This window comes from Hemiscyllium ocellatum, chromosome 26 (assembly GCF_020745735.1).
Source record: "Hemiscyllium ocellatum isolate sHemOce1 chromosome 26, sHemOce1.pat.X.cur, whole genome shotgun sequence".
NCBI classification, from domain to species: domain Eukaryota; kingdom Metazoa; phylum Chordata; class Chondrichthyes; order Orectolobiformes; family Hemiscylliidae; genus Hemiscyllium; species Hemiscyllium ocellatum.
The window spans coordinates 45,411,181-45,423,351 of record NC_083426.1 but is presented as its reverse complement, the minus strand read 5'-3'; the positions used below and the strand labels follow the sequence as shown (position 1 = coordinate 45,423,351).

Here is a 12,171-nt window from a genome sequence, read left to right as displayed (position 1 = left end):
TCTGAATAAATCTGTTGGACTATAACTGGTGTTGTGTGATTTTTAACTTTGTCCACCCCAGTACAACACTGGCACCTCCAAATCATTACTGTCATAGATAAGATTGATCGAACTCTTGTACTGTCTCACATCACAGTGGAAATTCCCTTCTCCGAAAGCTTCATTGTTTTCTTCTTTCCCTATCAAACACTTCCAGTCTGCAAACCCCGTAGATATGTTGGCGGTTTTCTTGAAGTTTTTGTGTTGCAAAGAACAGTTCTTTTGTAATTAATTAATACAAATTTTGGATATGGGGCTATGTATTAATTTAATGTCTATGGGGAAAGAGCTATTAAAATGTTGATACTTAAACTTTTACTACTTCGCCTTTGTACATGATTTCTCTCCTTCCTGCACTGAAGGTAGTGGTTATATGTAAGTGAAGTGTCTAATCTGGTCTTCAGTGTCTCATCTGTGTGACCATTGTTTACATTTGAGCATTACTGCTGAGGGTCAGCAGGTTGGTCATGGAGCTGTCACAGTTTGGACTCAACCTGTTCTCTCCCTGATTTGTACTTTCCATCAGGAGTCGCTGAATGGTGATCAGGCATGAAAGCCCTCTTTGATTCTCCCTTCCTTCCCTGAGGAACATGATATTTATTTTATTTCGTGATTATGGATCCATCTCATATATAATTCCATTTGATTCAGGAAACAGATTCAAGACCTAAACTGGCTGAGGAAAAATGACCAGCTGGCTGCTGGCAATAAACTACGTGAAATGGAATCCAAGTGAGTAGATAGCATTGGATTAGAAAATGGCTATAATTGTTGAAAGAACAATGAGGGTGAATTTGCTAGCTTAATGCTACCATTAATAATTGAGCAGGATTTTATTTGTTTTTCAGTTCACAAAGTTCCAGACTAGCCAGTAAAAGCATAACTCTCATTCTCCTTCAGATTTGTTGATGACTAACATGACAACTAGTAACAAAAGTCACAAAATTTCAAACACTAGTGGATGTTGAGGCACTGACAGTGATGAGGGACGGATTTCTGTATAGTAACTTACTTTATTAAATCTGAAAATTGATATATTCAGACATATCACTTCAAATGTTTCTCCCATGGAAATTGTCTAGAGGAGGTCGCAGTTTTTAAAATAAAATTTCCTGCAAGTCTGCTAATCTGGCAACACTGCATTCTTGGATGAGATGTGCCACTGCATACAACTGGATTTATGGTAAAAACACACTGCTTTGAAATAAAATGGAGTTGAGGGGCCTGGTGAGCTTGTTTTGCCAATATACCTGGAACTGCACATGATTTGCACCTAGTCAGGTCAGGATCCATGCTGGGACCACTTAAAAATCACACAACACCAGGTTATAGTTCAACAGGTTTAATTGGAAACACACTAACGTTCGAAGCGACGCTGCTTTGTCAGGTGATAGTCACCTGATGAAGGAGCGTCGCTCCGAAAGCTAGTGTGCTTCCAATTAAACCTGTTGGCCTATAACCTGGTGTTGTGTGATTTTTAACATTGTACATCCCAGTCCAACACCGGCATCTCCAAATCGGGACCACTGTTGTATGTGATATACATAAATGATCTGGAGGCAGGAATTGGTGTCTGATTAGCAAGGTTGCAGATATCACTAAGGTTGGTGGAGTAGCAGATAGTGAAGGGACTATCAGAAAATGCAGAGAATGTAGATAGATTTACTGGAGAGTCGGGCAGAGAAATGGCAAATGGAGTTCCATCCGGGCAAAGGTGAGGTAATGCAGTTTGGAAGATCTAATTCAAGATCAAACTATACAGTAAATGGAAAATCCCTGGGAAAAATTGCTGTGCCGAAGATCTTGGTGTTCAGGTCCATTGTGCCGTGATGGTGACAATGCAGATTGATAGCGTGATCAGGAAAGCATACAGCATGCTTTCCTTCATCAGACGGGATATTGAATACAAGTGTTGTTAGGTCATGTTACAGTTGTATAGGACTTTGATTTGGCCACATTTGGAATACTGCGTACAGTTCTGGTCGTCACAATACCTGAAGGATGTGGATGATTTGGAGAGGGTGCAGAGGAGGTACACCAGGATGTTGACTGGTATGGAGCTAGATATGAAGAGAGTTTTGTAGATTGGGATTATTTTCATGAGATTTTCATGAAAAAGACAGAGGTTCAAGAGGGACCTTTATTGAGGTCTACAAAATCATAAGAGGTATATACGGATGGATAGCAGGAAGCTTTTTTCCCAGATAGGGGACTCATTTACTAGGGGTCACTCGTTCAAGGTGAGCGGGAAAAAGTTTAAGGGAGATATGCATGGAAAGTTCTTTACAGAGAGGATGGTGGGTACCTAGAATGCGTTAACAACACAAGTGTTAAGCTGAGCATGATAGCATCGTTTGAGATGTATCTTGATAGAGCCATGAATGGGCAGGGAGCAGAGGGAAACACTTACATGAAAAATAGGCGACAGGTTTAGATTGGGGATCTGGATAGGCATATGCGTGGAGGGCTGAAGGGCCTGTTCATATGCTGTAATTTTCTTTGTTCTTTGTACTAGGACAGTAGAATATAAACAATATTTCAGAATATTCAATTGAGAAGGTATTAAAATGCAGCAAACCTTTCCTGTAGACTTGTAGTTGCCATTGTCCAAATAACTGTGGGAGGTAATCCACACTGAACTTGCAGACTTGATTGCTGCAGAATGAAATTCTGGAAAAATGGGGGAGAGAAGAAACCCATCCTATCACCAGGATATGTGAAAGGGTGAGACTTGAACATTGTCAGTGCCCAAGTCATCGGATGTCATTTGTGTGGACAATTAAAAATAAACACTATGGCCACTTGATAGAAACTAGGATGAGAGCAGACACACTTGAAACATGTTTTGAAACGAGCAAGAAATAAAAGTGAACTAATCCAGGCCAGCATAGGAAGGACCCTACTTTAGATTCATCAGTCGGTTGAAAATTAGGGTCCGCCTTTATCTATCAGTTTGAAGAGCAAGACCAGGTTTTTACCACAGCCGTTTGATTGTTACTCAACTGGAGTGAAACCAGAACTTCCAATATCCAAACTCCCGTGAAGCAGAAAGAAACTACAGGGTAATATGTTTCAGGACAAGAGAGGACTGTGAAATTTTAAACTCTTAAAAACTAAATGCATGCAATCTTTTGTAATCCCCTTTTTAATCTGTGTGGGAGTGTGTTGGAATGGCTGCTGGTACATTTAGGTGTTGAGAAATGAACATTAACTTTTTCTAAAGGCCTTGTGCTATTATCACTTGACTGTTAATCCAGTGACCCAGATAATGTTCTGGGGACCCAGATTTAAATCTCACTATGGGTGATGGTGCTCATAAAATTTGAATTCAGTAAAGATCAGTAATGATAACCATTATAAATTGTTGGAAAAAAGACATCTGGTTCACTAATGTCCTTTAGGGAAAGTAACTGTCATCCTTAACTCCTCGCCACAAAGAGTTGTGAGATTTTGTGTCTATTTAAGACTGCGATAAATAGATTCTTGATCAGTAGGGAAATCAAAGATTATGAGGAAATCTCAGTATGGCTCAGCATAATCCTACTGAATGGCGTAGCAGGCTTGAGGGGCTTGCACCTGTTTCTGACTCTTATGGTCTAATGGTGAACACTTTGGGTCCCCTGTCTAACAAAAGATATACTGGCATTGAAGGCAGTCCAGAGAATGCTTACTAGGTGTGGAGGGCCTGTGTTATGAGGAGAGATTGGGTAATTTGGATCTGTACTACTTAGATCAGAAGTAACACGACACCATGTTATAGTTTATTTGAAATCACGAGCTTTCGAAGTGCTGCTCCTTTGTCAGGTGAAGTGAAGAGCAGTTTATCGGCAGAGAGATCAAACGATCACACACATGGGATGAGTGGAGTGTTGACAGGCTGAGTAATAAGTTTCTGCAGGTGGTCAAAAGTGTCAGATGGTATGAGTAAAGTCAACGGCTGAATAGTAAATGAGGGGATGACCTATAATCTGATTATTTGAGGCAGAGAGAATTCCTAAAAAATAAGGTGGTGCTGGAAACAAACCAAATGAGTAGAATAACATGAAAGATAAGAATCCTATGCCAAGACTCTAACCAAAGTAACAGCTAATCCAAAACTGTAGAAACTAATCAAGGTGGAGTGATCATAATAAATAATCAAGGTGATGGTGTCAAAACAGGACACTAAGGAAGATTTTACAGGTACAAAACAGTATGGAGGGATTACATGTGATGCAACGTGAATCCACCATCACATTTGAGGCCGTCTTCATGGCTACGGAACTTGGCTGTCCATTTCTGCTCGGTGATTCTGCATTGTTGTGTATTTCTAAGGAAGCCTTGGAGGGTGCTTCCCTGAAGATCAGAGGCTGACTGTCATTGACTGCTGAAGTGTTCCCTGCCTGCTGATTGTTGTGGGTGTCCATTCATCTGTTGTCATAACGTCTGCATGGTCTTGCCAATATACCATGCCTTGGGGCATCCTTGCCTGCAGCGTAGGAGAGAGTCAACATTGGCCGAGTCGTATGAGTACCTGCTGTGCACCTAGTGGGTGAGGGTTCCCACATGATAAATGATAGGCGGCCTTATTGAAATATATAAGTTTTAGGGGATTTGACAGGGTATATGTGGAAAGTTTGTTTCCCATTCTGGGAGTGTCTCGGATCAGAGGGCATAATCTTCAAATAAGGGGTTGCCCATTTAAGACAGATAAGGGGTTTGCACTGCGGGTAGTGAATTTGTGGAATATTTCACTGCAGCGAACTGTTGAGGCTGATTTGTTAAGTGTATTCATGCCTGAGTCACATTCTTAATCAGTAAGGGATTCGAGGGATATGGGATAAAGCAGGAAAGTGGAGTTAAGGAGTATCCGATGAGCCATGATTTCCTTGAATTACAAGTCAGACTCACTGGACTGAATTGCCTACTTCTGCTAGGTCTTCTGGCCTGAGGAAGATTTTTTTTTAATGCAGTGAATATTTTGATCTTGCATGGATTGTCTGGAAAAATGGTGACAACAAATTTATAGTAACACTCCAAGAGTTATGTACTGAAAACTGTAAATGAAATTACACGACATTAATGAAGTAGGCTTAACTGGATCGCTCTTTCAAAGAAATGGCGCAGCATGGTGACCTCATACTATGCTGTATTATCCTATAAGCTATTAGTGAAAGCTAAAAGAGAGGTAAATACTGAATAATGGAGCCATTGGTTTTACTTGAAGCTGTCGAGGGGTATGTGCTGTGCACCTCTGCAGGCCCAAATGACGCAACCTCCAACAGGCGAGAACCCGGGATGGGGCAAGTGCAGGTCCTATTGCTTATCAATACGAATGATTAGTGGCCTCCATCATCTGGAGTGTCTGACAAAATTAAAAATGATTTATTCCAGGAAGTATTGATCAAAGTAATACTGTGGCTTTAACAGTTTGAAAACAGAAAAATTTGTAAGGAGCATTATAAGTGATGAGTTTTACCATGAAGTGAAAATATCTTGTTACTATTGTTAAAGTAACAAAGCTTGGCAAGAAAATTGTTTAAGCACTGCATCTGATTCTGTGAACGATGGAAGTGTATTAAGGCATAATTACAGTCAATGGCATTCAGGGGAAAAGTTTGAATTCTTAAGGATGAGGCACTTAGAGGCATACATTAATTAGATGGCTCACTCACCAGTGTGGGATAGTAACTCTGTACTTGTACTGTCTGTTAATGTATGCCTTCAGGCCCATCTGTATTCTAAACTTGGATGGGATTGACTTGTACAGTTCCTGTAAATTGATAGACTCCAGTACATGATGACTGAGTTCAAAGCCATGGGAAATTAAATGCAAGCAGACCAGGTAGACAAGGCAGTTGTGGTGGGGGCAAGCGTGTGGCTGTGGATCAAAATGAAAACTGGAGGAGTGGGGAGGAATTGGAGGGAAGGAAGAAAAACACTTTTCAGGCTACAGAATAGATAATGTTTCTGGTTGCCTTAATGCTGTATTTAGAAAAGATTGATGATGAGGTTATTCCAATGTGTGAACATTGTACATGTGACTACAGCTTGAAACTGAATCTTCCTTAATGTCAAGTTTAGTTTACATTAAAACTATACAAGAACTGAACATCAGAAGCTGTATAATTTTCACAAAACATAGTAGCAGCTTTAATTTCTCTCCAGAATCTTCTGGATTTGCTGCCCATATGAACATTACTTTCACCATCTCTGTGCTGTGCTGAATATCGATAGTTTTCCAGAAATTTACAGGTGCCCCATCTGTGACCATCAATATTTTAGTTCTAGGAGTATAAATCATTTCTAATTCAAGACACTACAAAGTGATGCTAACGGTTTGATTGTATACTGGATCCAGATGTCTGATAACCTTCAACTTTATAATTTCCAGTTTTATCACTTTAAACTGGTCCAATGACCTTTATGAAATTATTCTCGTTTGTGTATAGAAATGCACCTTGAACTGCTGGGAAAATAATGAAATGCGACTGCACCAAAGAAACAGAGTTCTCTTTGCACCAAGCGATACACTGGCACCTTCCCTGGTTTGTGGGGGCAGAGAATCAACTTGTACATTAAGATTCTGATGAAAGGTCACAGATCTGAAACTTGAATTCTGTTTCTACCTCCACATACTATCTGACCTGCTAAGGATTCCTAGCATTTCCAGCTTTTTTTGTGGATTTAGGGTGTCAGGTCAGCAGGCTAACAGGTTCCTAATTCCAAGCCATTGTGCAAGAAGTTGGTGAACAATAGCACTTCATAGTGATGGAGAGTCATTAATGATCCGTGAAGGTCCTCGTGAGGGGACAGGGAGGGCTCTGCTGTGATCTTACTAGTGACTGTGTGTGTTCCTAATGAGTGTTAATCCTGACAACTCCATGGAGGTGGGCCTTTTGAGAGCAGTTATGTTACATTTTTATATACTTGGGAGAATGCGTAGACCATTCAATCTATTCAGCCTGCTGCACATTCAATATGATTGTGGCTGATCTTTGGCTTAAATGACATTTCCTGTCCTGCTGCCCAGGTTCATTGATTCCCTGAGACATGAATCTTTTTATCTGAATTTTAAATATGTTCAATCATTGGCCACCGACTAATACTTTGTTTTTGCCATGGAACGTGGGTGTTGCTGACAAAGCCAGAATTTGTTGTCCATCGTTAATTGCCCTTGAATGGGGTGGTGTGATATGCCATTTCAGAAGGCAGTTGTTGCTGAGGGTCTGAAGTTACATGGAGGCAGATTTGGTGAGGATCACATATTTCCCTCCCTGAAGGGCATTAGTGAACCATGTGTTTTCTTTTTGCAGCAATCTGTTATAGTTTTATGGTCATCATTACTGAGACTAGCTTATAATTCCAGATTAAATACGTTTAAATTCCTCCAGCAGCCATGATAGAATTTGAACCCATGATCCCCGAGTATCAGTCTGGGCCTCTGGATTGCTAGTGTAGTGACATTACCACTCTACTACCATTTACCAGCAATATCACAAGAAGGAAAGAATCTAATATAGGTTACTTAATGGTTAGAGGCTGAGTAAATTCGTTCCAAATTTTCTGATTGGTCCAAGATGGTGGCAGAGTAGGATGTTCCAGCTGGACTTGTTGGCTCCACCTGTCCTCCTTTTCTTTTCCCCCCTGGCCTCCGGCAACTTGCAGAGTGGCCTCCTAGCATGGTGTGGTGATCCCAGGGCCCGGTGCAGTGGTCTCCCATGGTGACCTGTGAACCTGGTGCAGCAGCCTCCCAGTATGGCGACCTAGCGGCCTGATGGAGTGGCCTACCCACCTATTGTAGCGACATCCCAGGACAGCGCAGCATCCTCTCAGTCCGACATGATGTCCTCGCCCTGGCATGGCGGTCTGAAGTGATATTCCAGCTTCATGATCCTCAAACGTGAAGTCCAGAGCAGTCTGGAGATAGGGCCATGTGTGGACTGGAGGCTAGGTGCCAGCGTGGTCGGAGTTGGAAGACTGTTGTTCTGAACTTTTATTTCTGCAATGCTGGACATTCTATTTCTCTTTTTTAAGATCATGTAAGTAACGAAGTTGCACCTAGGTACCTTTGTATCAAAATGGCGATGTATAAACATCTCATATACTTGTTGAGTATATGTGACAATAAAGGCTCATTCTAATTCTAATTTAGGAGGATGAGTGATGATCTATAGAAACGTAGACGTGAGAGGTTGTTTCCCCTGGCTGGGTAAGCTACAGCATGAGTGCACAACCTCTGAATTGAGGGCTAATCATTTAGAAATGAAGAATTGCGAAGAGAAATTCCTTCACTCAAAGGATTGAGAGTCTTTCGAATAATCTCCCCACAGGGATCTAGGCATTCAGTTGTTGAGTATATTCAAAGCTAAGATCAATAAACCTTCGGACGCTAAAGGTGCAGAAATCTCCACAGACTGATTAACTTTTTAAAATATGAATTTTCTAGTGACCAATGGAAAAAAAATTCATGTTTTAAGAATTTATAAGTAAACTAAAATTCACTCCTCAAATATTACTTAATAAGCAAGTAATATACCCAATTAAAGAAAATGACTTTTGCATGCACTAAGATAATTGAGATTTGCCTTACAATGTATTTGACTTGTAGGAGGTATGCAACATCCCAAAAGTCCACAGTTATTCCTAACTTCCAGCAAGCTCATTCCTCCCCAATATATTAGGCTGAACCTCCTGTTGTCCTTTGAAAGTCAGTTCACTCAGCTGGTACCTTTCAGAGCGAACTTGCATCAGCATGGTCCAGCTCGGTGAATCCTTGCTTCTTCATTTTCTAGGAATCTTGTTTATTCAGAAAACTGCCTCTCTAGCACCCTGTTTGATGTTAACTTTGATACAATAGTTGCTTTTCTTCTCCACAGGGAAGGAGTTACTTTTAGTTCCCTCTTTCTCATAAAGCAGCTGCCCCTTTACTGAGGGTCAATATGTCAAGATGTTAGAATTGTCATTTGATGTCAGTTGGTTTCTTTTTATTTTGAGATTCAACCCATGTCACTCAGATCTCAAAGGTATGTCAAAGGTGAGGTATTTCTGGAATTCATAATAATTCCTTAAGTTAAAGTGTGGGGGTGCCAGTGTTGTGTCGGGTTGGATTGGATAAAGTCAAAAATCACACAACTTCAGATTATAGGCCAATGGACTTATTTGAAAGCACCAGCTTTTGGAGCACTGCTCCTTCCATCAGGTGCTGGTGAGAGAGGACAACCTGAGACACAGAATTTATAAGGAAAAGGTCAAAGGATCATGCAACTCATGCAAATGAATTGAACACACCTAAGATGGTTCTGAAATCTTTAATCAGCTAGAATGGAGGTGCAGGTTTCAATTGATTCATATTCAAATCTCCGAATTTCTTTCAAGTCACTACCCTAAGATAACTAGGCAGTGTGTGTGTTTGAGAGTGTGTGTGCGCGAGTGTGAGGGAGTCTGAGATCTGAGCAAATATGTGTGTGTGTTTGTGTTTGTGTGTATAGTGTAGTGGGGTCACCTTTAGTATGGCATGCACTCAAGATCCCAGTTGAGGCCATGCTCATTGGGTGCTGAAACCTGGCTATCAGCCTCTGCTCGGCGACTGTGCATTGTTATGTTTCCCAAAGTCCTCCTTGAAGGGTCTTTATCCGAAGACTCGATGCTGAATGTCCTTGACCACTGAAGTGTTTCCCCCTGCTGGGAGGGAACATTCATGTCGATCAATTGTTGCACGGTGTCCATTCATCCATTGTTATAGTGTCTGCATGGTTTTGCCATTATAATCATATCTGGGGGCATTCTTGCCAGCAGCGAATGAGATATACAATATTGGCTGAGTCATATGAGTATCTGTCGTGCACATAATGTCCCACATGTAATGGTAGTATCAATGTCTATACTTTGACATGTCATGCAGAGGCTGCCCTGACAGGGTTGTATTGTATTGTGGTTGATGTTGTCCTGAAGCCTAGGTAATTTCCTGCAAACAATGGTCTGTTTAAGGTATGGTGGTTGTTTAAAGGCAAGAGATAGAGGCATAGGAAAGACTTTGGTGATGTGCTCATCATCATCGATGATGTGTTGCAGGCTGCGAAGAACATGGCGTGGTCCCTCCACTCTCAGGAAGTACTGGACAGTGAAAGGTACTCAATTGGTCATATCCTGCAGCTTTGCCTTCTGAGGAGTTCATTATGGTTTTTCACTATGGCACATCAGAACTGGCATACACACACACATCTGTGGGGTGAATTTGCATTTGCAGATACATTCTGTTTTTTTTTCAAAAAACACACCATTTTTAGACCAGGAGCCATAAAATGGACTGTGAACTTTTGTTTTAAATTTACTTTTTATTGTTATTTATGACTTCTGTCATTAACATAGGCACCATGGTAAGATGACTTGTACTTTTCATTGTATTTTTCCTCTCAAAGTACACATGACAATATAAATTTTATATCTATACCTGTTTCTTTTGTTCTTTAAATGCTGTGAATCCTAGTGAATATTATTGGAAGTTCATATTTTTAGTTTTACAAAATGTGGGATCATGTTCAAACAATGATAAAAATTGGCCTCTTTATTCAGCAACTACAGTAGCACAGTTCGAGGTGGCAATGGACTTTTGAAGCACTGTTCTTACAGTACTTTCTTTATACACCGTTCTTATGTATATTAAAATTCTATCACTATGGTGTTGCATTGTTTTAACTATTGTACACAAACGTTATGTGACTTCTGTCCTGGGGAAATAGGTGATAATTGAACATTGGTGGCTGTTACATTAGAATGTCTGTCCAGGTCTGAGCTTGCATAATTAGGAGGTGTTAGTCTTTTTTTGAATGTTAGTTGAAGTACTAGACCTATATATGCTGTAACTAAGTTTGAATTTATGCGTTACTGCAGCAGGGTGGAGATATTTGATTCCTATTTGCCAGTATGAGTTTCATTCATTTGTGCAATTTCACAGAAGTGCTGTTTTGATTGTAAGTTTAATATGTATTTAACAAGTATATTCTAGTTGAGGAAACCACTGTTTGATATACCATAATCCAGTCTATTTTATGATAGTAAAATGCACTACAAAAACCTGGTTTTATGAATGAATGAAAACGCATTAGTAAACAGAGCTACTTAGTAAGGAGTTATGAATGAATAGGAATGAGGTAATAGTGAATATAGTCAGCTGGTGAATTAGTTAGTAAAGATACCTATAATATAATATCTCTCAATATGATGAAAAAGAATTGATTCAGAAAAGGGTCGAATTTAGACATGACCAGGTTAGTGTAGTAGGTTATTTCAGTGCATTGCTCGTCCCTTTCTGAGCAGTATAATTCAGCAATAACAATGAATGTTGTCATTTCAGCCACTTGAACAATTTACAACTCCCTTCATTTTGTGTCATTTCAGCTGGGTCACATTAGTTAGCAAGAACTACGAGATCGAGAGAGCAATCGTTCAGCTCGAGGGTGAAATAAACAAGATGAAACAAGCACAAGGGGATGAAAACAAAGAAAATATTCGGCAGGACTTCTGAGAGTGGAGAAGCAACTTTTCCATTTTGTTCTGAGCAGGCTGCCTTGAGAGTGGACACTCCTGTTTGTAAACTAGTTACAATGACCATGCAGGCAGGATTTTCTGTTTAAGAAAATGTGGTGTTGTATTTATTGTATTCTTTTTGTATTGAGTAGAGCAATATTCTGTGATACCAAGTGGCCCAGATTAGTTTCATTTGGGCTACTGCCCTTCTCTCCTACACTGTCCAATATTAGGTGCATTTAGCAAGAAGAGATCGAATATCAATTGAAATGTTCACATCAGTCTGGTTCTCAGGATAATTTAATTATTTGATGAAAAGTCTTAATCAGGTTTATATTCCTTTTTTATAGTGGCATATTTACAAATAAACAATTAAGAGTTATATGTGCATGTTATTTGTTTATTTATCAGATTAAACAGCTACATGTTTTTTAGCATTCTTTGTTCTAGTGAGGGTACCTATCCCTCTGGGAAAAGCCTTGGGTGTGCATTGATCAAAGTGCTTTTCAGACAGCCTGCACAATCCTGTCGTCCTATCGGTACTCTCAGTATGGATTGCCTTTTTCATACAGGTACATCAAGAACCGTCATCCCACCCTAAGATATGCTCACTGAGGAACTGGA

The 12,171-nt window shown here is 40.1% G+C and overlaps 1 protein-coding gene across 1 annotated transcript in view; it reads left to right on the top strand.

The window, feature by feature from the left end:
- bcas2 (BCAS2 pre-mRNA processing factor) overlaps positions 1 to 11,929 on the top strand; it is a 42,704-nt gene extending 30,775 nt beyond the window's left edge. The window contains exons 6-7 of the mRNA XM_060845190.1: positions 691 to 771; positions 11,419 to 11,929. Of these exons, the coding sequence (XP_060701173.1) occupies positions 691 to 771; positions 11,419 to 11,545 (208 nt within the window). The 3' untranslated portion in view covers positions 11,546 to 11,929. The remainder of the gene's footprint in view (positions 1 to 690; positions 772 to 11,418) is intronic.
- Positions 11,930 to 12,171: the final 242 nt, after the last annotated feature.